The sequence below is a fragment of the Salmo trutta genome, chromosome 15, assembly GCF_901001165.1.
Source record: "Salmo trutta chromosome 15, fSalTru1.1, whole genome shotgun sequence".
NCBI classification, from domain to species: domain Eukaryota; kingdom Metazoa; phylum Chordata; class Actinopteri; order Salmoniformes; family Salmonidae; genus Salmo; species Salmo trutta.
In genome coordinates this window covers 29,946,604-29,971,200 of record NC_042971.1, presented here as the reverse complement: position 1 = coordinate 29,971,200, position 24,597 = coordinate 29,946,604, and the positions used below count along the sequence as shown (strand labels likewise).

Genomic DNA, 24,597 nt, shown 5'->3' with positions numbered 1-24,597 from the left:
AGACCGGATCTTCCGTGGTCCGGATTGAATCTGCCCTACTTGCCTTAAATTAATCTCCCTTTGTTTTAAGACCATGAATAGATTTAGCTGGTCTAACCTATGCATCAAAAGGTATGGAGATGCATGGGTCATGTGACAGCAGTTTAAGTCACACTGACAGAGGAGTAAATCACACAATAGGAGATTAACTGAGATAAGGATCCATTATCTAATGGTGACACTGAAGAACATCTCCACCAAGGCCCGTATGCAGAGCTAACCGTTCATGCAGTTAAAATAGGCAGTCAATCATGGCAGTACTGTACACACATTTTATTCTCCAGATAGACAAACATACAGTGTATAAAACCTTGGTGATTTTCTAATTTCAACTACTGGTTACAAAAATGTGACTGGCAGACACAATGACTAGCCTTATGAGTCACTGAGTTGATGTCACGAGACAGACTATTTTAGCAATTATTATTTTGGTTGTTTGGAAAGCAGTGGTACAGCTGTGGATGAAAGATGGCTCCCTTAACGGTCTCAGACACTGAAATGGTTCTTGATGTCCTTGATCTGTTTCATCATTTCTCCTATGTGCTCTCCCCTGGAAGAGAAAAGGAAACAAGGCTGTCAAGAGGCTATTTGAGGGAAAGAACACTGCGAGTTGTCCCCCCCAATTCGGCTCCTAGCGAACTCGAACTTGGGAACTCTGCTTGGCTAACACGTGACCGCCCTCAAACATTCCAACGGTTTGAGCCACCCAAAAGCTACAAATTGGATGGCTCAATCAATCTAGCTGTGGAGTGCGCTTATGGTACGTTCTTCACGCTTACACTCACCCACTTTAAAACTCGCCACAGTGACAACAGCCGTCGAGCTAAGCCCTACTACGCATCGGAGTCACTCGGCACCATTGTTACACGTCACATTGCTTGCTTAGCGAGTACCCCTTCCCTCCAATTCAGTTCATACCTGTCTCGAACTTGAGACCTCTACTTTACTAACACAAGTGACCGCCCTCCTTAACAACATTCCAATGGTTTGAGCCACCCAAAAGGTATTAATGTCTCCATCTGCAACATTTCAAGCTAGCTGTGGAGTGAGCTTACAATACATCCTTAACTCCATTACACCAGATCATATTAGACAAGACTCAGGACCAACATTAAAACAGAGACAATTCTACAAACAAAGAGGTCAATGGGTGTCATAAGGTCAACAGGCTGGCAAAAACTAGCATGCCACCCAGGGAAGAACTGCCCATACTCACTGTTCCTTTATCACTCCCTGGACACACTTCCTCTGGTGGGGGTTGAGGGCGACAGTAGCTCTGGCTGGAGACAGCCCTTTGTCCATCTGTTTCTTCTGGTACTCCTTCTTCATATTTACCTGGAAGAAGATAAGACACCAGTCCAGTTATTACTGTGAACCAGTACGAGGCTCGGTGATGATGACGATGATAGACCTCAAGGCGGTAGCTCACTTGTTTGATGCCATTGCCCAGGTGACGCAGCTGGTCGTTGATGGTCTGCAGCTCTTTCTTCATGTCCTTCTCGCTGTCAGACAGAACGGGCAGCTGACTGCGCAAACTGCCCAGAACCTGCTTCACCCTGGAATAGTACAGAACACAAGCCAGAGAAGGAGGAAATAGGTTCATATCTGTTGTAATAGAAGCTCTGAAGCAGATCGCATTAGTTTTGAGAGGAAGCCAGTTATGTTGCTTGGGCATGTGACCATTTCAATGACTTCTGAAACTAAGCCCGGAAGAAAGTTTAGATTTGAAAGACGAGCGTATCTAGCTACCTGTTCATGGTGGCTTCCTGGCGATACTTGGCATCCTCATACTTATCAGCCAGAAGCTCTGCAGACTCTCGCAGACTTTTCCTATTGATAGAAAAATAAATACAAGATGAAGAATAGCTCTCAAGTATATGAAATGCAGGTGAAGCTCATATGAAGCCTCTGTACATCAAATGCTTCCGTTTGGCCTCTAATGGCATCATCAACCCCAGGCTGCCGGAGTACCAAATCACTTATATCACTGTTCAAAAGTTTGGGGTCATGTAGAAATGTCCTTGTTTTTGAAAGAAAAGCAATTTTTTTGTCCATTTAAAGTAACAAATTGATCAGAAATAGTGTAGACATTGTAAATGAGTATTGTAGCTGGAAACAGCAGATTTTTTAAATGGAATATCTACAGAGGTCCATTATCAGCAATCAGCACTCCTGTGTTCCAATGGCACGTTGTGTTAGCTAATCCAAGTGTATCATTTTAAAAGGCTAATTGATCATTAGAAAACCCTTTTGCAATTATGTTAGCATAGCTGAAAACTGTTGTTCTCATTAAAGAAACAAAACTGGCCTTAGACCAGTTGAGTATCTGGAGCATCAGTATTTGTGGGTTCGATTACAGGCTCAAAAGGGCCAGAAACAAAGACCTTTCTTCTGAAACGTGTCAGTCTATTCTTGTTCTGAGAAATGAAGGCTATTCAATACTAGAAATTGCCTAGAAACTGAAGTTCTCGTACAACACTGTGTACTACTCCCTTCACAGAACAGCGCAAACTGGCTCTAACCAGAATAGAATGATGAGCGGGAGGCCCAGGTGCACAACTGAGCAAGAGGACAAGTACATTAATTAGTGCCTAGTTTGAGAAACAGACACCTCACAAGTCCTCAACTGGCAGCTTCATTACATGGTACCCGCAAAACACCAGTCTCAATGTCAACAGTGAAGAGGCGACTCCAGAATGCTGGCCTTCTAGGCAGAGTTCCTCTGTCCAGTGTCTGCTCTTTTGCCCATCTTAATCTTTTATTTTTATTGGCCAGTCTGAGGTATGGATTTTTCTTTGCAACTCTGCCTAGAAGACCAGCATCCCGGAGTCACCTCTTCACTGTTGACGTTGAGACTGGTGTTTTACGGGTACTATTTAATGAAGCTGCCAGTTGAGGATTGTGAGGCGCCCCTTACTGGGCTAAACTGATCTGAATAGCGCTTTCACTCACGGGTGATTGAAAGACCGCTAGTAGGGGCTACCCACGCTGCGCTCTGGCTCTGCCTACAACAAAATCAGACTCAATCTTGTAAAGCTTGATTTGTTTTGTTGCGTTAAATGTTGATTCGATCAGAAAAAAAAAATCTATACAGTGCAAACTAAACTGGGCAAACTCAGTTAAGTTCAATCTCTTGCGTCACTGTGCAGCATGGCATTTCTTCTGCACGGCAGTCTGGAGGAAGTGTGCAATTGCGCACATGAGCAGTTGAGGGAACATTGGCCATGGGCATCAAGTACTATGTTTATTGAGAAACGTGTCCCTATTTCACCTTTCCTCTCTGCACAGGGCTAGGTCCTCCAGCTGCTTGTTCTTCTGTCCCGTCAGCAGTTTCACCCTGAAAAAGAAACCAGTCAACATGCTTCCTCACATGGACGTGTGTGTGTGTGTGTAAAATCACATTTTAATTGGTAGTGTACACATATTTTGCAGATTTTATCACATGGGTGGCAAAACACTTATGTTTCTATATTCAACAGTGCAGTAATGCCTAACAATACACATCCCCAAAATAAAGATATCAGAATAGGCCATGTCAGATGGCAAGAACAGCTCAAATAAGCAAAGAGAAACGACAGTCCATCATTACTTTAAGACATGAAGGTCAGTCAATCTGGAAAATTAAGAACTTTTCAAGTTTAAGTGCAGTCGCAAAAACCATCAAGCGCTATGAAACTGACTCATGAGGACCGCCACAGGAAAGACCAAGAGTCACCTCTGCTGCAGAGGATAAGTTCATTTGAGTTACCAGCCTCAAATTGCAGCCCAAATAAAATGCTTCAGAGTTCAAGTAACAGACACATCAACTGTTCAGAGGAGACTGGTCGAATTGCTGCAAAGAAACCACTACAAAAGGCCACCAACAAGAAGAGACTTGCTTGGGCGAAGAAACACTAGCATTGGACATTAGACCGGTATAAATCTGTCCAAATGTGAGATTTTTGGTTACAACCGCTGTAACTTTGTGAGAAGCAGAGTAGGTGAACGGATGAGCTCCGCATGTGTGGTTCCCACCGTGAAACATGGAGGTGGTGGTGTGATGGTGCTTTGCTGGTGACACTGTCAGTGATTTATTTTGAATTCAAGGCACACTTAACCAGCATGGATACCATAGCATTCTGTAGCGATAGCGCAAACCAGATGGGATGGCGTATAATTTATTTTTCAACAGGGCAATGACCCCACCACACCGCCGGGCTATTTGACCAAGAAGGAGAATGATGGAGTGCTGCATCAGATGACCTGGCCTCCACAACCACCTAACCTCAACCCAATTGAGATGGTTGGGATGTGTTGGACTGCAGAGTGAAGGAAAAGCAGCCAACAAGTGCTCAGCATATGTGGTAACTCCAAGACTGTTGGAAAAGCATTCCAGGTGAAGCTGGTTGAGAGAATGCCAAGAGTGTGCAAAGCTGTCATCAAGGCAAAGGCAAACTTTAAAGAATCTCGTTAAATACATTTTGATTTGTTTTACACTTTTTTGGTTACTACATGATTCCATGTGTTATAGTTTGTCTTCACTATTATTATTCAGTGTAGAAAACAGTCCAAATAAAGAAAAACCCTAGATTGAGTAGGTGTCCAAACTTTTGACTGGTACTGTACACATACAGTGCATCCAGAAAGTATTCAGACCCCTCGACTTTTTCCACATTTTGTTACGTTACAGCCTTATTTAATCCATTTTAGAATAAAACATTTCTCAATCTACAATAAATATCCATTAATGACAAAGCGAAAACAGGTTTTTATACATTTTTGCAAATGTATTAAAAATAACTTTTTAAATAAGTATTCAGACCCTTTGCTATGAGAAACAAAATTGAGCTTAGGTGCATCCTGTTTCCATTGATCATCCTTGATGTTTCTACAACTTGATGGGAGTCCACCTGTGGTAAATTCAACTGATTGGACATGGATTGGGAAGGTACACACCTATCTATCTATATCTAAAGGTCCCACAGTTGACAATGCATGTAGCAGCAAAAACCTAGGCATGAGGTCATAGGAATTGTCTGTAGAGCTCAGAGAGGATTGTGTTGAGGCACAGATCTGGGTACCAAAAAATGATAATTGAAAGTCCAAGAACAGTGGCCAAAGAATTTTGGAACCACCAAGACGCTACACGGAGCTGGCCGCCTGGCTAAACTGAGCAATTGGGGGGGGAAGGGCCTTGGTCGGGGAGGTAACCAAGAACCGATGGTCACTCTGAAAGAGCTCCAGAGTTCCGTTGTGGAGATGGGAGAACCTTCCAGAAGGATAACCATCTCTGCAGCACTCCACCAAATCAGGCCTTGATGGTAGAGTGGCCAGACAGAAGCCACTCCTCAGTAAAAAAAGGCACATGAGAGCCCGCTTGGAGTTTGCCAAAGGGCACCTAAAGGACTCTGACCATGAGAAACAAGATTTACTGGTCTGATGAAACTAAGACTTAACTCTGTCCTAAATGCCAAGTGTCACATCTGGAAGAAACCTGGCACCATCCCAACGGTAAAGCACAGTGGTGGCAGGATCATGCTGTGGGATGTTTTTCAGCAGCAGGGACTGGGAGACTAGTCAGGATCAAGGAAAAGATGAACAGAGCAAAGTACAGAGATCCTCCATGAAGTCCTGAGCAGGAGTGGCTTCGGGACAAGTCTCTAGATGTCCTTGAGTGGCCCAGCCAAAGGCCAGACCTGAACCCGTTTGAACATCTCTGGAGACCTGAAAATAGCTGTGCAGTGACGCGCCCCATCCAACCTGACAGAGCTTGAGAGGATCTACAGAGAAAAATGGGAGAAACTCCCCAAATACAGGTGTGCCAAGCTTGTAGCATCATACCCAAGAAGACTCGAGGCTGTAATCGCTGCCAAAGTTGCTTCAACAAAGTACAGAGTAAAGGGTCTGAATACTTATGTAAATGTGATTTCAGTTTCAAATTTGAAAAAAAAAGTGGGGATTTGTCATTATGCGGTACTGTATAGATTAAGGGAAAATAAACAATCAATTTTAGAATAAGGCTGTAACGTAACACAATGTGGAAAAAGTCAAGGGGTCTGAATACTTTACGAATGCACTGTATATAGACAGTACCTTGAAAGTATTCACACTCCTTGACTTTTTCCAAATTTAGTTGTTACAGCCTGAATTTAAAATGGATTTAAATTGAGATGTGTTGGCCTGCCAAGTGGAGCAGCAGTCTAAGGCACTGCATCGCAGTGCTAGAGGCGTCACTACAAAGTCGGGTTCGATCCCGGGCTGCATCACAACCAGCCATGATCGGGAGTCCCATAGGGCGGCGCACAATTTGCCCAGTGTCGTCCAGGTTAAGGGGTGGGTTTGGCCGGGGAGCAGTGAATTTCATACAGATTCAAATTACAAAGAGCAGGGAGGTTTTCTAAGGCCTTGCAAACAAGGGCACCTATTGGTAGATGGGTTAAAATAAAAAGCAGGCATTGAATATCCATTTGAACATGGTTAAGTTATTAATTACACCATCTAAAGTGTATCAATACACCTAGTCACTACAAAGATACAGGCGTCCTTCCTAACTCAGCTGCCGGAGAGGAAGGAAGCCGCTCAGGGATTTCACCATGAGGCCAATGGTGATTTTAAAACAGTGTTTAATGGCTGTGATAGGACAAAACTGAATCAACACTGAATCAACAACATTGCAGATACTCCACAATACTAACCTAAATGAAAGACTGAAAAGAAAATGTGTACAGATTTTATTTTTTAAATACTCCAAAACTGCCAAAATGTGGCAAAGAAATTTACTTCCGGTCCTGAATATGAAGCGTTATATGTTTGGGGCAAATCCAACACAACACATCATCGAGTACCACTCTTCATATTTTCAAGCACGGTGGTGGCTGCATCATGTTATGGGTATGCTTGTCATCGGCAAGGACTAGGGAGTTTTTTTTAGGATAAAAAAGAAACAGTATCGAGCTAAGCACAGGCAAAATCCTCGAGGAAAACCTGGTTCAGTGTGCTTTCCAAACAGACACTGGGAGACAAATTCACCTTTCAGCAGGACAATAACCTAAAACACAAGGCCAAATATACCCTGGAGTTGCTTACCAAAACAACATTGAATGTTCCTGAGTGGCCTAGTTACAGTTGACTTATCAGTTTGAAAATATATGGCAAGACTTGAAAATGGCTGTCTAGCAACGATCAATAACTAAATAAAAACAGAGCCTGAATAACTTTAAGAATGTGCAAATATTGTACAATCCAGGTGTGCAAAGCTCTTAGACTTACCCAGAAAGACTCAGCTGTAATCACAGCCAAAGGTGATTCTAACATATTGTGAATGCTTATGTATATTAGATCTGAATTTAATACATTTGCAAACATTTCCACAAGCATGTTTTCACTGTCATTATGGGTTATTGTGTGTTGGTAGGTGATCTTAAAAATAAAAAAATATGTAATTCATTTTGAATTGCGGCTGTAATAATGCGGAATAAGGAGTATGAATAGTTTGAAGGCATTGTATATAATTTATATGAGTATGTACATCGGGCAGCAGTCTAAGGTGCAGGGTTGAGTGCCGGGTGGTAGCCGGCTAGTAACAGTGACTAAAGTTCAGGGCCGGGTAATGGACATAGGCCGGCTAGTGGTGACTGATGGCCTGGAGATAGCCTTTTCTCAGTCCCAGATTTGATGCACCTGTACGGCGTCCACCTTTTAGATGGTAGCGGCGTGAACAGCCTGTGGCTTGGGTGGCTGAAGTCCTTGATGATCTTCTTGGCCTTCCTGTGACACTGGGTGCTGTGGATGTCCTGGAGGGCAGACAGTGTGCCCCTGATGATGCGTTGGCCTACCGCACCACCCTCTGGAGAGCACTGCAGTTGCAGACAGTGCAATTACTGTACCAGACGGTGATACAGCCTGACAGGATGCTCTCAATGGTACATCTATAGACGTTTGAGGGTCTATGGGGTCAAGCCACATTTTCTCAGCCTCCTGGAGGTTGATAGGGCCCTGTTGTGCCTTCACCACACAGTCTGTGTGGATGGACCATTTCAGGTTGTCAGTGATGTGCACACAGAGGAACTTGAAGCTTTTCAACCTCTCCACTGCGGGTCTGTTGATGTTGAGGGGGGCGCGCTCTGCCTTCTCCTGAAGTCCATGATTAGCTCCTTCGCTTTGTTGACGTTGAAGGAGAGGTTAGTTTCCTGGCACCACTCCGCCCTCACCTCCTCCCTGTAGGCGGTCTTGTCGATGTTGGTAATCAGGCCTACCACTGTTGACTTCACAAAAACTTGATGATTGAGTTGGAGGCATGCCTTGCGACACATTCATAGGTGAACAGGGAGTACAGGATGGCGCTGAGCATGCCCCCTCCCATGTTGAGGATCAGCGTGGCAGAGGTGTTGTTGCCTACCTTCACCACCTGGGGTCAGCCCGTCAGGAAGTCCAGGACCCAGTTGCACAGGGTGGAGTTCAGACCCAAAGTTTAGTGATGAGCTTGGAGGGCACTATGGTTTTGAAGGCTGAGCTGTAGCCGATGGCATAGGTATTCCTCTTGTCCAGCTGGGATAGGGCAGTGCGCAGTGCGATTGCTTCATCCATGGATTTGTTGGGGTGGTATGCAAATTGTAGTGGGTCCGGGCCAGCAGCCTTGCGAGGGTTATAGGCGCTTAAATGTCTTACTCACGTTGTCCATGGAGAAGAGCTCACAGTCCTTGTGAGTGGAGGTGGCCAGCATTGGCAGTTCTGTTTTTTCCTCGAAGTGGGCAAAGGTGTTTATGTCTGGGAGTGCGGCGTCAGTGACATGGCTGACTTTCCCTTAATAATCCGTGATTGTCTGGAGTCGCATACGTCTCGTGTCTAAGCCGTTGAATTGCAACTCCACATTAGGTGGTAGATGAGCTTTAGATTGTAGCTTTCATCAATGTAATTGTCTGCATCCTTTCCATTCCCCCATATTTATTTGTACAGTTGAAGTCGGAAGTTTACATTCACCTTAGCCAAATACATTCAAAATCAGTTTCACAATTCCTGATATTTAATCTTAGTAAAAATTCCCTGTCTTAGGTCAGTTAGGATCACCACTTTAAGAATGTGAAATGTCAGAATACTAGCAGAGCGATTTCTTTCATCACATTCCCAGTGGGTCAGAAGTTTACATGCTACCAAATACTAATTGAGTGTATTGCCTTTAAATTGTTTAACTTGGGTCAAACGTTTTAGGTAGCCTTCCACAAGCTTCCCACAATAAGTTGGATGAATTCCTCCTGACAGAGCTGGTGTAACTGAGTCAGGTTTGTAGGCCTCCTTGCTCGCACATGCTTTTTCAGTTCTGCCCACAAATTTTCTATGGGATTGAGGTCAGAGCTTTGTGATGGCCACTCCAATACCTTGACTTTGTCGTCATGAAGCCATTTTGCCACAACTTTGGAAGTATGCTTGGGGTGTCCATTTGGAAGACACATTTGCAACCAACTTCCTGACTGATGTCTTGAGATGTTGCTTCAATATATCCACATAATTTTCCTTCCTCATGATGCCATCTATTTTGTGAAAAGCACCAGTCCTTCCTGCAGCAAAGCACCCCCACAACATGATGCTGCCAACCCCGTGCTTCACAGTTGGGTTGGTGTTCTTCGGCTTGCAAGCAACCCGCTTTTTCCTCCAAACATAACGATGGTCATTATGGCCTAACAGTTCTATGTGTGTTTCATCAGACCAGAGGACATTTCTCCAAAAAGTACAATCTTTGTCCCCATGTGCAGTTGCAACCCGTAGTCTGGCTTTTTTTAATGGCGGTTTTGGAGCAGTGGCTTCTTCCTTGCTGAGCGGCCTTTCAGGTTATGGCGATATAGGACTCGTTTTACTGTGGATATAGATACTTTTGCACCTGTTTCCTCCAGCATCTTCACAAGGTCCTTTGCTGTTGTTCTGGGATTGATTTGCACTTTTCTCACCAAAGTACGTTCATCTCTAGGAGACAGAACGCGTCTCCTTCCTGAGCGGTATGACGGCTGCGTGGTCCCATGGTGTTTATACTGGGGACAGTATATCCGGAGGGAACCATGATTCTGTAAAACACTATTTTACAGTCCCTGATATCTCTCTGGAAGGAGATCCTCACCCTGAGCTCATCTACTTTCTTGTCCAGGGACTGAACATTAGCGAGTAATATTCGGAAGCGGTGGATGGTATGCACGCCTCCTGAGTCTAAGAGCCCATTCCATGTTCCTCTTCTCCGGCGAAGGCAACGTCGAGCAGCCCCCGGGATTAATGGAATTGCCCCAGAGTTCAAACAAAGGATCCAATTTAGGAAATTCAAATTTTTGGTCGAAATGCTGGTGAGTGACCGCTGAACTAATCTTCAAAAGTTATTTTGGCTGTAGGTAATAATGCAAAAACAACATTCTAAGGAAATAACGTAAGAAACACTGCAAAGTTGGCTAGGCGCTAGAAACAGGGCGACCATGTCCATCGGAGCCATCATGATGTGTGGGTATCAGAAAGTGCTGAGCAATTAGTGCATTTTGAGGCCAGTTTGATAATTTTTTTATGTTTTAAATCACTTCTCGATTGCAAAAAATAAAATGCATTATGAAATAATGGACATCAAAATGATTTTAGAGCTTCCCTCAGTCATCATCTGCCTTTTCCCTGACACTGACAGTGGGTGGAATATTAACACAGAATAAAACAATTCATAAAGAGCCCCATGATGGTAGTGAATGCCCATTACTGCTCATCACTTATTAACCATAATTCATTCACATTTCAGTTGTATATATTACTTAGTTTTAATTTGATGACTTATTTTTCATTCTTTCAAGTCATCATCTCATCTCTGCTCAGGAAGTAAGTAGCAGCCAGCCAGCCATCTGTTACCATCTCTGTGCTCCCCATTGAACAAGTTATCCTATTTGGCTAGGCTAGCAGTTGCTAGCTGGGTGACTAATTTTACTAGTTCTTCAAAGTAGATAAGGAATACTTTCAAGACTGCTTATTACCAACTACTTTAACTATCAATCGGGTAGAGCTACCTTACGAACTGTCTCTATCCCTCTCGTCATTGTGTTGTCATTACTCTCTCATGCAGTCTCATATGGTGCGTCTGTAACAACCTCTGTCTGTGACAGGTGCAATGGATTATGTTAATTGTAGTTCATTACCAAGTTTGTGCTGAACTAGGTTGAATATTTACGTAATGAAAACCACAACTTCCAATCAGCCCAGCGTCCCACATAGTTCTTGACTTAATTTCACTCCCTCTTGAAAGATCCGATTTCTCTCTAGAGAAACGGTACGTTGAGTTCACGTAATTAAAGTGACGTCGGTCAATTAGTTGATTTAAAAACAGAACGGCCCTTCGACATTTTGGTTAAATGCTCAGCACTAATATCCAAACTAAAACTTCAAGTGATCATGTGTGTTGATTAATTATACAGTACCAGTCAAAAGTTGACACACCTACTCTCATTCAAGGGGTTTAATTTTTACTATTTTCTACATTGTAGAATAATAGTGAAGACATCAAATCTATGAACACATATGGAATCATGTAGTAACCAAAAAAAGTGTTTGAAAAATCAAAAATATATTTTGATTTGTTTCTAAGTAGCCACCCTTTGCCTTATTAGCTATGAACACTCTTGGCCGTCTCTTAACCAGCTCCACAGGGTGGCAGGTGGTTAGAGCGTTTTGGTTGCTAGATCGAATCCCCGAGCTGACAAGGTAAAAATCTGTCGTTCTGCCCCTGAACAAGGCAGTTAGTAATGATGAAAGTAATGAGCTGTTGTTTCTCTATGCTTATTTGAGCTGTTCTTGCCATAATATGGACTTGGTCTTTTACCAAATAGGGATATCTTCTGTATACCACTCCTACCTTGTCACAACACAACTGAGTGGCTCAAACTCATTGAGGAAAGAAATTCCACAAATTAACTTTTAAGAAGGCACACCTGTTAATTGAAATACATTCCAGGTGACTACTTCATGAAACTGGTTGAGAGAATGCCAAGAGCGTGCAAAACTGTCATCAAGGCAAAGGGTGGCTACTTTGAAGAATCTCCAATATAAAATATATTTTGATTTGTTTAACACTTTTTTGGTTATTACTTCATGATTCCATGTGTTATTTCATAGTTTGTCTTCACTATTATTCTAAAATGTAGAAAATAGTAAAAATAAAGAAAACCCCCTGAATGAGTAGGTGTGTCCAAACTTTTGACTGGTACTGTATGTGTATGCATTAGTGAATCTGTTAATGAGAGTGACATTTACCTTCTTTGCATCTCCTCACGGGCAATGTCCTGTTTGAGGATGTACTCCTCTCTGAAAACCTGGGTGGCTCTGCTCAACAGCTGGAGACACTCTGGAGGAGGAGACGACGTGTCTTTGTCCCCTGCCCTAAACACACAGGACAACAGGACCGAGTACACACACTAAACCAAGGGTAACAGTGTTCCTTTGTGCATGTTATAGGGGGAGATTTATCTAACCTTTAACAAGCCTGGTCAGGGAGAAACAATTGTCCTTCACAAAAACAGCAACAAGGGAGGATCCTACATGTAAAAATAGCACAGCATGATGCCAAAGCATGTTGCCATGGAGTCAATTGGGATCTGTGCAAATCCAAGATCTCCTCAAGGGGTGTTTTCAATGCACTGTGGTGAGTGCGTTACCTGAGCATGAGAGGGTTGGTGGAGCTTCTGGCCAGGATGTTGCGGATGTGCTGCTCAAAGGAGTGGTCATGCAATCCACGCAGAGGAGAGCTAGCTGAGCCTACCCCCGGGTGGGAACACAGCAGGGGAGGAGAGGGAGGCCGAATGGAACTCCTAGGCACACACAGACATCCACCATCAACCTATGACACACTTTTCCATCTATAGCAGTTTCAATAATTGAACTGATATAGTAATGAATTTAAAAATAGGCTATTATCATTCCAGAATCAAAAGCACCAGCTGTCAGAGCAGCTCACAGATCACTGAACTTAGTTATAAATGAGAACTTGTTCTCAACTAGCCTACCTGGTTAAATAAAGGTGAAATAAAATAAAAAATAAGTGTAATTGACCAAAACACTTGAGTCCATACTGAACCGTACAGGAGAGGCAGTAGTAGACACTCATAGGTGCTGGTAATGCAGATCATGGTGGCACCCAAAGACAGGTCTGACACAATCAAGAAGCCCCGTACTGGAGCTGACAAGCTGGAGAGTGAAAAAGAAAGAGGAGGTAACTGTTCAATACACAAGCCAACAATCTTTACTGCCAAGCTGACAATCAATGACAACTTTCATCAGCTGGTTCTTCTGACTTAGGGGTGCCATGTAGAACCTCAATATTTTTTATTGATGTCATTAATATCTGATGCCTTGATAATTGTGCTACCTGCTACTTAGAGGCCTGGTACAGAGGATGTGCTCTACGATGCAGCGGTGCTCAGCAGCCAGCTCCTGGAGACTATCCTTGTCCTCATCTGTGGAGAAAGAGCATTATGGCAAAGCAGGCAAATTAATGCACTAACCACCTCTGATATATATGGTAAACAACACAATTGACACCCCCATCTGGACATGAAGGACTCACCTGACTGGAGGAACTTGTGTAGTTTGTTGAACCAAGTGAGGCCTACACTGTGCACTCCTGCCTCATGTGTGCAGTGGTATCTGTGCTGGCACAGGGGGTCTGAAATTGGGCATAAAGCAGGTTTCAATGAAACAAAAGACACACCACAGAAAGAAAACCACATTGAAAGTACCTTAGACAAACATAATGATGGGGTGTGGACCTTTGAGACATGGTGGGAAGTATCAATGGATCCACATTTTAGCATTAAACTATATCAGCATGACCCACTCACCTCTGTGCAGTCTGATTGGGCAAGTGAAGTCGGACTCCACAGGCTCTTCCTCCTCCCCAGCGGGCAGTTTGAGGGTGAGCTCCAGCTCCACACACTCAAACACATAGAGAGAGGGCACTGCCTCCGAGCCCCTCAACCAACGCTCCACTGCCTGTCAATCACACACAGAGAAGAAAAGTCCTCAGTGTACACTCCTGAGGTGTATTCAGTGAGGTGAAATTGTCAGAATGTTGCATGCATGCGTGTATATATATATATATAAAATACAGCCAACAGGGTCCCTGTTCTAACAGATAGACAATCATAACCATTCTACACAGAACATGTATATCTGAATATTCTGTAACGTTGCACTCTAGTACAGTACTTACTCCCGTCTCCTCCTCCTCTTCTGCTTCCAGCACCACGCAATGGTACAGTGTGCCTGTTTCCGTGGCGATGACCAGGATATTGGGAACGCAGGGCAGGCAGAGCACGGCACAGGCGTCATAACCATAGTTATCCTCTGCCGCGGGGTACATGGGTAAGGGCCCAATGGGCTTACTGAGGCTTCCCAAACTGAAAAACAGAAGAATACGGTCTAGGGATGAGATTCAAATAAGATTCTTATTAAATGGATAATTTATAAAAATGTCCTCAAACAGTAGCATAATATATTTAAAAGGTCCACTGAATAAGCTTAACTGAAATTCAGTCAGACCAAACCAGAGAAAACAAAATGTTAAGCTGACCTACAGTACCAGTCAACATTTTGGACACACCTACTCATTCAAGGGTTTTTCTTTATTTTGACTATTCTCTACATTGTACATTCTCTACATTTGAACAAATCAAAATATATTTTATATACTGGAGATTCTTCAAAGTAGCCACCCTTTGCCTTGAAGGCAGCTTTGCACACTCTTGGCATTCTCTCAACCAGCTTCATGAAGTAGTCACCTGGAATGCATTTCAGTTAACAGGTGTGCCTTGTTAAAAGTTAATTAGAGCTCTGGATAAGAGCTTCTGCTAAATGATGTAAATGTTAAGATGGTCTGTCGTTTCTCTTTGCTTATTTGAGCCGTTTTGCCATAATATGGATTTGGTATTTTACCAAATGGGGCCATCTTCAGTATCCCACCCCTATCTTGTCACAACCCAAATGATTGGCTCAAACGCGTCTTAAGACATTAAGGTCAGTCAATTTGGAAAATTTCAATAACTTTGAAGGTTTCTTCAAGTGCAGTCGCAAAAGCCATCAAGCGTATGATGAAACTGGCTCTCATGAGGACAACCACAGGAAAGGAAGACCCATAGTTAACTCTGCTGCAGAGAATAAGTTCATGAGAGTTAACTGCACCTCAGATCGCAGCCCAAGTAAATGCTTCACAGAGTTCAAGTAACAGACATCTCAACATCAATTGAGGAGATTGCATGAATGAGGCCTTCATGGTCAAATTGCTGCAAGGAAACCACTACTAAAAGGACACCAGTAAGAAGAGACTTGCTTGGGCCAAGAAACACAAGCAATGGACTTTAGACTGGTGGAAATCTGTCCTTTGGTCTGATGAGTCCAAATGTAAGATTTCTGGTTCCAACCGCCATGTCTTTGTGAGACGTAGAGTAGGTGAACGGATGATCTCTACACGTGTGGTTCCCACTGTGAAACATGGAGGTGTGATGGTGCTTTGCTGGTGACACGGTCGGTGATATATTTTGAATTCAAGCCACACAGCATTCTGCAGCGATACGCCATCCCAACTGGTTTGCGCTTAGTGGGACTATCATTTGTTTTTCAACAGGACAATGACCCAAAACACACTTCCAGGCTGTTTAAGGGCTATTTGACCAAGGAGAGTGATGGCGTGCTGTATCAGATGACCTGGCCACCACAATCACCCGACCTCAACCCAATTGAGATGGTTTGGGATGAGTTGGACCGCAGAGTGAAGGAAAAGCAGCCAACAACTGCTCAGCATACGTGGGAACTCCTTCAAGACTGTTGGAAAAGCATTCCTCATGAAGCTGGTTGAGAGAATGCCAAGTGTGCAAAGCTGTCATCAAGGCTAATTTGAAGAATCTAATATTTATATGCTTTACACTTTTTTGGTTACTACATGATTCCATATGTTTTATTTTGTCGATTTGATGTCTTCACTATTATTCTACAATGTAGAAAATATTAAAAATAAATAAAAACCTTGAATGAGTGGTACTGTGCATCAAATATGCATGTAAGCAAACCCAAGGTCACACTTTCAAGTTCGGAACTCAGGAAGCATCCAGTTTTCGGGCTTCGCCTCTTTTCTCTGCTTTTTCCCTGAAAACCGGATGCTTCCAGTTTCTAACGTCCCGAGGGTGCTAAGCTACTTACCTGTGTGCGAGGCTGGTGTAACTCAGATAGGTCTCTCCGTTCTCGTAGAGGATGTAGAGGGGGTACACCAGCACATCCTCCTTGGACCGCTGGCCTGTGAGCTGTTGAGGGGCGCCGGCCACTGGCCCAAAGTCAAAAGCCACAGCGATCTCGCCTAGAGAGGCTGCATAGGAGCGCCTAAGGAGGGGTGAGAGACAGATCTTATTAGTAAACTGCATAGCAGGGTGTAGGTCAATTCCATTTTGATCTGGTCAATACAGAGGGTGAAATAACTCACCCGCGAGTGTGTACACTGCTGTCCTCCTCTGACTGGGAAACTGATAGCGCTCTAGCTGGAGTCTGAGGCTCTTTCAACCCATAGAACCTATATACGCCAATACAATGTCAATGCAGTGCAATAGTATGGTCAATACAGTATAAAACTATCAAAAAGAAAGGAGGACCAAGGCACTCTACATATAATTAATTAAAATGCCTTTATTTGTATGCCATGTTTAATGGAACCAACAGTCGTGTTTCAGCTGCATGGCCTTCGTCAGGGAGTACAAAAATACAATGAGTATAAAACTATTAATACACACATACATCACCTGCAGGAGATGGTGATGCAGATAACTAGGGGCCCTATAGCTAACAAACCCATTGATTGATGAGACATAAAAAATATATTCTAAAAGAAAACACTATCACAACAAGTCATTTCATCAATGAATTGACATTGTGCTTTGTAAATGGTCCAGAGCATGTTTACCTGATGGTGTTGTCAGAGGTCAGTAGCACTAGGTGGGGCTCCTCTGTCTCACTGGGGAACCAGGCGGCCTGCCGCAGGGTCACTGAGGCTGAGCTGGTGAAGAAACGCTCAGCCACAGGAATAGTCCTGGTAGAGGGGAAACAACCGAATCTTTAGTTAATCTACTCCATGGATTAGAGTCAACACAGGATTTGGAGTGGTGTAAAGAATGTTTATTTCATATGGACTGAAATGAGTTTTTCCTATAACTCAAGACAATGAGTGTGGGATGGGGATCCTTTCTTACAGTAGGCTATATGGGTGAGTTCCAGCCCATAGCACACTTCTATTATACAGAAAAATAAACTATGATACAGGTGCTTCCTAACTGTTCTAGTAGGGACCCTGCTGAGTGCTGACAGTGCTCTATATATCCCTAAAAGGGACCAGCATAACCTGAGAAAAATGCTTTGATGGGTCAGATAGTTATTTATGATAGAAGGGGTATTGGGCTAACATCTCATACTCACTTGCAGTTAACTTCACTCCGTCCTCCTTCAAACTCAGACCTCTTGCCCCACCGCTGTGGTAATTCTAGAACGGTGACACCCCGTTGTCCAATGAGCGCGACATGGTACTGTGTCGGGCTCAGCAACACCTGGCATACTTCAAACCGTGGTGGATTGATGCACAACAGAGTCTTAGGAAAGAAATGAAAGTCAACTGACGTTAGTCTTCAACTTCACAGGGTTGGGCGATATTACAATAACATTGTCTATTGACAGCCATCGTTGATGGTGACGACATTTTGATGTGTCAGATAATGGTTCAGCCTATTTGAACTAAAATCACAGCGCACAGCAGTAATTTGCCTATTCCTGTTTCAATACATATGTTATATGGCCTACAGAACGCAAGAGAGGAATGCAGACCAGACAGAGCAGAGAATTCCACCAAAGCAGAACAGGATGTCCAGTCAAAAATATTGTTTCTCTCTGTCAGATGCATGGTCATTAGGCTATACCCTAAACCTTTAAAAACATACATGAATGAGTTGCAAAATTAATAGGAAATATAGTCAAAACGTTGACAAGGTTATAAATAATGATTTTTAATTGAAATAATTGTGTCCTTCAAACTTTGCTTTCATCAAAGAATCCTCCATTTGCAGTAATTATAGCCTTGCAGACCTTTGGCATTCTAGTTGTCAAATTCTTGAGGTAATCTGAAGAGATGTCACCCCATGCTTCCTGAAGCACCTCCCACAAGTTGGACTGGCTTGATGGGCACTTCTTATGTACCATACAGTCAAGCTGCTCCCACAACAGCTCAATAGGGTTGAGATCCGGTGACTGTGCTGGCCACTCCATTATAGACAGAATACCAGCTGACTGCTTCTCCCCTAAAAAGTTATTGCATAGTTTGGAGCTGTGCTTTGGGTCATTGTCCTGTTGTAGGAAGAAATTGGCTCCAATTAAGCACCGTCCACAGGGTATGGAATGGCGTTGCAAAATGGAATGATAGGGATCTTGAAGAAGGAAGGCTTTTACCCTGTACAAATCTCCCACTTTACCACCACCAAACCATCACATTGCCTCCACCATACTTGACAGATGGCGTCAAGCACTCTTCTAGCATATTTTCATTTTTTCTGTGTCTCACAAATGTTCTTGATCCGAACACCTCAAACTTAGATTTGTCTGTCCATAACACTTTTCCCCCAATCTTCCTCTGTCCAGTGTCTGTTCTTATTCCCATCTTAATCTTTTCTACTTGTTAGCCAGTATGAGATATGGCTTTTTCTTTGCAACTCTGCCTAGAAGGCTAACATCCCGGAGTCCCCTCTGCACCAGGGCCTCCCACTCCTCTTTCTATTCTGCTTACCGCTGTTCTGTGAAGGGAGTAGTACACAGCATTGTACGAGATCTTCAGTCTCTTGGCAATTTCTCGCATGGAATAGCCGTCATTTCTCAGAACAAGAATAGACTAACAAGTTTCAGAAGGAAGTCCTTGTTTCTGGCCATTTTGAGCCTGTAATCGAACCAACAAATGCTGATGCTCCAGATATTCAACTGGTCTAAGGCCAGTTTTATTGCTTCTTTAATTAGTACATCAGTTCAGCCATTTCCAGCTACAATAGTCATTTACAACATTAACAATGTGTACACTGTATTTCTGATCAATTTGATGTTATTTTAAATGGACAAAAAAAAATGCTTTTCTTTCAAAAACAAGGACATTTCTAAGTGACCCCAAACTTTTGAACGGTAGTGTGTATGTATGCATTATAAACAGACACTCCTTAACTATCTTGTCTGGCTGTTTAAAAAAAATAATCAAATCAAATTTTATTGGTCACATACACATGGTTAGCAGATGTTAATGCGACTGAAGAGAAATGCTTGTGCTTCTAGTTCCGACCATGCAGTAATATCTAACAATTTCACAACAACTACCTTTCACACGCAAGTGTAAAGGAATGAATATGTACATATAATATATGGATGAGCGATGGCCAAACGGCATAGGCAAGATGCAGTAGATGGTACAGAGTACAGTATATACATATGAGATGAGTAATGTAGGGTATGTAAACATTATATAAAGTGGCATTGTTTAAAGTGGCTAGTGATACATTTATTACATCCAATTTTGTATTATTAAAGTTGCTAGAGATTTGAGTCAGTATGTTGGCAGCAGCCACTCAATGTTGGTGATGGCTGTTTAACTTCTTTGGGAACGGGGGGCAGTATTGAGTAGCTTGGATGAATAAGGTGCCCAGAGTAAACTCTCTGCTACTCAGGCCCAGAAGCTAGAATATGCATATAACTAGTAGATTTGGATAGAAAACAGTAAAGATTCCAAAACTGTTAAAATAATGTCTGTGAGTATAACAGAACTCATATGGCAGGTGAAAACCTGAGAAAAATCCAACCAGGAAGTGGGAAATCTGAGGTTTGTAGTTTTTTTTTTTTTAAGTGATTGCCTATCCAATATACTGTGTCTATGGGGTCAGACTTCCTAAGGCTTCCACTAGATGTCAACAGTCTTTAAAACGTTTTTTCAGGCTTCTACTGTGAAGGGGGAGCAAATAAGAGCTGTTTGAACCAGGGGTCTGGCTGAAAGCCTTGAGTTGTTTATCGCGCGCAGCCGTGAACTCCGTTCCCTTTCCTTTCTAAAAGACAAAGGAATTGTCCGGTTGGAATATTATTGAAGATTTATGATAAAAACAGCCTAAAGATTGATTATATACATCGTTTGACATGTTTCTACGAAGTATAATGGAACTTTTTTGACTTTTTGTCTGGACTTTGTGAGCACGCCTTGTGCATTTGGGTTGCTGGACTAAAACGCGTGAACAAAAAGGAGGTATTTGGACATAAAGATGAACTTTATCAAACAAAACAAACATTTATTGTCTAACATGGAGACCTGGGAGTGCCATCAGATGAAGATCATCAAAGATAAGTGATTAACCTGTTGGGGCTAGGGGGCAGTATTTGCATGGCCGGATAAAAAAACGTACCCGATTTAATCTCGTTACTACTCCTGCCCAGTAACTAGAATATGCATATAATTTGATTTGGATAGAAAACACCCTAAAGTTTCTAAAACTGTTTGAATGGTGTCTGTGAGTATAACAGAACTCATTTGGCAGGCCAAAACCTGAGAAGATTCCAAACAGGAAGCGCTCTCTCTGACCATTTCATGGCCTTATTGATCATCTCTAACAAAAACAGGGGATCTCTGGCATGACGTGACATTTTCTAACGCTCCCATAGGCTCTCAGAAGGCACTAGAAAGCTGAATCGTGGCTTTGCAGCCCATGGCTGAAAAACATTAGCGCATTTTGATAGTGGTCGATCTGAGGACAATGGGACAGGGCGCGCGTGCCGGAGTCGACTCCATGTTTACTTTCTCTCTCTTTGAACGAAAACCACCACTCCCGGTCGGAATATTATCGCTTTTTTATGAGAAAAATTGCATAAAAATTTATTTTAAACAGCGGTTGACATGCTTCGAAGTACGGTAATGGAATATTTAGAAATGTTTTGTCACGAAACGCGTCGGGCGCATGACCCTTATTTACCCTTCGGATAGTGTCTTGAACGCACGAACAAAACGCCGCTATTTGGATATAACTATGGATTATTTGGGACCAAACCAACATTTGTTATTGAAGTAGAAGTCCTGGGAGTGCATTCTGACGAAGAACACCAAAGTTAATCAAACTTCTCTAATAGTAAATCGGAGTTTGGTGAGTACCACACTTGGTTGGTGTCAAAATAGCTAGCCCAGCCATCACAGGCTATCTACTTAGAATATTGCAAAATGTGCTTTCACCGAAAAGCTATTTTAAAATCGGACATAGCGAGTGCATAAAGGAGTTCTGTATCTATAATTCTTAAAATAATTATGTTTTTTGTGAACGTTTATCTTGAGTAATTTAGTAAATTCACCGGAAGTGTTCGGTGGGAATGCTAGTCACATGCTAATGTAAAAAGCTAGTTTTTGATATAAATATGAACTTGATTGAACAAAACATGCATGTATTGTATAACATAATGTCCTAAGATTGTCATCTGATGAAGATCATCAAAGGTTAGTGCTGCATTTAGCTGTGGTTTGGGTTTATGTGACATTATATGCTAGCTTGAAAAATGGGTGTCTGATTATTTCTGGCTGGGTACTCTGCTGACATAATCTAAATGTTTTGCTTTCGTTGTAAAGCCTTTTTGAAATCGGACAGTGTGGTTAGATTAACGAGAGTCTTGTCTTTAAAATGCTGTAAAATAGTCATATGTTTGAGAAATTGAAGTAATAGCATTTCTAAGGTATTTGAATAACACGCCACGGGATTCCACTGGCTGTTGAGTAGGTGGGACGCAATGCTATTTCTGACTTTAGCGTCCCACATATCCCAGAGAGGTTAACAGTCTGATGGCCTTGAGATAGAAGCTGTTTTTCAGTCTCTCGGTCACAGCTTTGATGCACCTGTACTGACTAGAGGTCGACCGATTATGATTTTTCAACGCCAATATCGATTACTGGAGGACCAAAAAAAGCCGATAGAGATTAAATCGGCCATTTTTTTGTTTTGTTTTTGTAATAATGACAATTACAACAATACTGAATGAACACTTATTTTAACTTAATATAATACATCAATAAAATCAATTTAGCCTCAAATAATGAAACATGTTGAATTTGGTTTAAATAATGCAAAAACAAAGTGTTGGAGAATAAAGTAAAAGTGCAATATATGCCATGTAAGAAAGCTAACGTTTAAGTTCCTTGCTCAGAACATGAGAACATATGAAAGCTGGTGGTTCCTTTTAACACGAGTCTGCAATATTCCCAGGTAAGAAGTTTTAGGTTGTAGTTATTATAGGACTATTTCTCTCTATACGATTTGTATTTCATATACCTTTGACTATTGAATGTTCTTATAGGCACTTTAGTATTGCCAGTGTAACAGTATAGCTTCCGTCCCTCTCCTCGCTCCTACCTGGGCTCGAACCAGGAACACATCGACAACAGCCACTCTCGAAGCAGCGTTACCCATGCAGAGCAAGGGGAACAACTACTCCAAGTCTCAGAGCGAGTGACGTTTGAAACACTATTAGCGTGCACCCCGCTAACTAGTTAGCCATTTCACATCGGTTACACCAGCCTAATCTCGGGAGTTGATGGGCTTGAAGTCATTAACAGCGCAATGCTTGAAGCATTGCGAAGAGCTGCTGGCAAAATGCACGAAAGTGCTGTTTGAATGAATGCTTACGAGCCTGCTGGTGCCTACCGCCGCTCAGTCAGACTGCTCTATCAAATATCAAATCATAGACTTAATTATAATATAATAAACACAGAAATACGAGCCTTAGGTCACTAATATGGTCGAATCCAGAAACTATCATCTCGAAAACAAAACGTTTATTCTTTCAGTGAAATATGGAACCGTTCCATATTTTATCTAACGGGTGGCATCCCTAAGTCTAAATATTCCTGTTACATTGCACAACCTTGAATGTTATGTCATAATTACGTAAAATTCTGGCAAATTAGTTCACAACGAGCCAGGCGGCCCAAACTGTTGCATATACCCTGACTCTGCGTGCAATGAACGCAAGAGAAGTGACACAATTTCACCTGGTTAATATTGCCTGCTAACCTGGATTTCTTTTAGCTAAATATGCAGGTTTAAAAATATATACTTGTGTATTGATTTTAAGAAAGGCATTGATGTTTAGGTACAGTCGTGCAACGATTGTGCTTTTTTTTGCACATGCGCTTTTGTTAAATCATCCCCCGTTTGGTGAAGTCGGCAGTCTTTGTTAGGAAGAAATAGTCTTCACACAGTTCGAAACGAACCAGGCGGCCCAAACTGCTGCATATACCCTGACTCTGTTGCAGAGGTGACACATTTTCCCTAGTTAAAAGAAATTCATGTTAGCAGGCAATATTAACTAAATATGCAGGTTTAAAAATGTATACTTGTGTATTGATTTTAAGAAAGACATTGATGTTTACGGTTAGGTACACGTTGGAGCAATGGCAGTCCTTTTTCGCGAATGCGCACCGCATCGATTATATGAAACGCAGGACAGGCTAGATAAATTAGGAATATCTTTGCTTTGGTCGCACTGTCTTCTACACGTGGCCATGTCGCATGTAAACGAGTAGTTCCTGAAAATATGCTTGGAAATGCTAGATGTGTGGCAACTAAGATGGTGAGGAACCTGACGCGGTACAAAACATAGATGTAATATATTTGACAGTGTCCCCAAGAGCAGGTTAGTTGAAACATCTACGGGAGCGTTTTGTATAAACTAACCTGCAACGCCCAGTAATGGAAACATAGTTATCGCGCCTGGCGTAAATTACAATCTGTAGCTAACAGTAATGGAAAATATGCCATATTGTTTACACCTGTCCAATCCTCCCATATCTCCACAAGTTAATAGGGGGACAGTACAGGGGTTATTATGGGTTGTTCTGGATGAGGTCAATGTGAAATACAATTGCATGTTGGGCCAAGAATGAATGGGAGTGACAGCTGGCTGAAATTACATCGCAGATACTATTTTAGCTAATATAATACGTTAAAAAGATGAAAAACCACACTTTAAAATCGTTATCCATCGAGTATAACGTGCTCACCTGATATTTCACACTCTCAATGCTGTCCTCCGAATTCAGCTGCCTCAGGTTGGTCGTGTAAAAAACACTGTCTGCGTCGTTCCACACGAATATGTCACCATTGAGGCAAAATGTAAGATTCTTTGCAGTTTTCCTGCAATTCGCTTTGGGTTCCAAATCAAGTTTCTCTCGTAATTTAAAAAATATATAATGACTTGGTAGCTCACTTCTCCATCGCTCGCCAGCAAACGCCGCCATTTTCCCGTCGTCTGAAAATGACGTCATCAGAAACGTACCAATGAATACGAACTTCAGATACATACAACTCGATCAGCCAATCAGGTCCAGGGGCAAACTAAAGGCGTACAAATAGTTTTTAAAGCCACTGAAACGAAAGTTGCCTCAAAAGTTGATACATAACATACCGGTAGTTGCTACAAAATGTTACAAAGTAACCACAGATCGAACAATATTTTATGTTATAACAGTCAGCGAAGTGAAAATGGTTTCAGCAT

General features: G+C 42.3%; 1 protein-coding gene across 1 annotated transcript; it reads right to left on the bottom strand.

Annotated features, from left to right (window-relative positions):
• Window positions 1-297: 297 nt before the first annotated feature.
• LOC115148775 (nuclear pore complex protein Nup88) lies at window positions 298-24,348 on the bottom strand. Its single transcript, XM_029690995.1, has 17 exons — window positions 24,104-24,348; window positions 17,476-17,645; window positions 16,967-17,092; window positions 16,493-16,579; window positions 16,216-16,392; window positions 14,234-14,420; window positions 13,863-14,013; window positions 13,589-13,687; window positions 13,391-13,478; window positions 13,105-13,209; window positions 12,681-12,833; window positions 12,280-12,405; window positions 3,311-3,376; window positions 1,789-1,869; window positions 1,469-1,595; window positions 1,256-1,374; window positions 298-589 (listed from the first exon to the last, which is right to left on the bottom strand). Exons 1-17 carry the CDS (start codon window positions 24,338-24,340, stop codon window positions 526-528), a joined length of 2,163 nt encoding a protein of 720 aa, XP_029546855.1. The 5' UTR covers window positions 24,341-24,348; the 3' UTR covers window positions 298-525.
• Between the last annotated feature and the right edge of the window lie 249 nt (window positions 24,349-24,597).

Coding starts and splice junctions, on each gene's coding strand:
- LOC115148775 (XM_029690995.1), bottom strand. CDS start 24,340: ATGGCGGCGTTTGCTGGCGAGCGATGGAGAAGTGAGCTACCAAGTCAT. Junction 17,646..24,103: donor TTGAGAGTGTGAAATATCAG/GTGAGCACGTTA, acceptor TTCTTTCCTAAG/ACTCTGTTGTGCATCAATCC. Junction 1,375..1,468: donor TGGGCAATGGCATCAAACAA/GTGAGCTACCGC, acceptor ATCTTCTTCCAG/GTAAATATGAAGAAGGAGTA.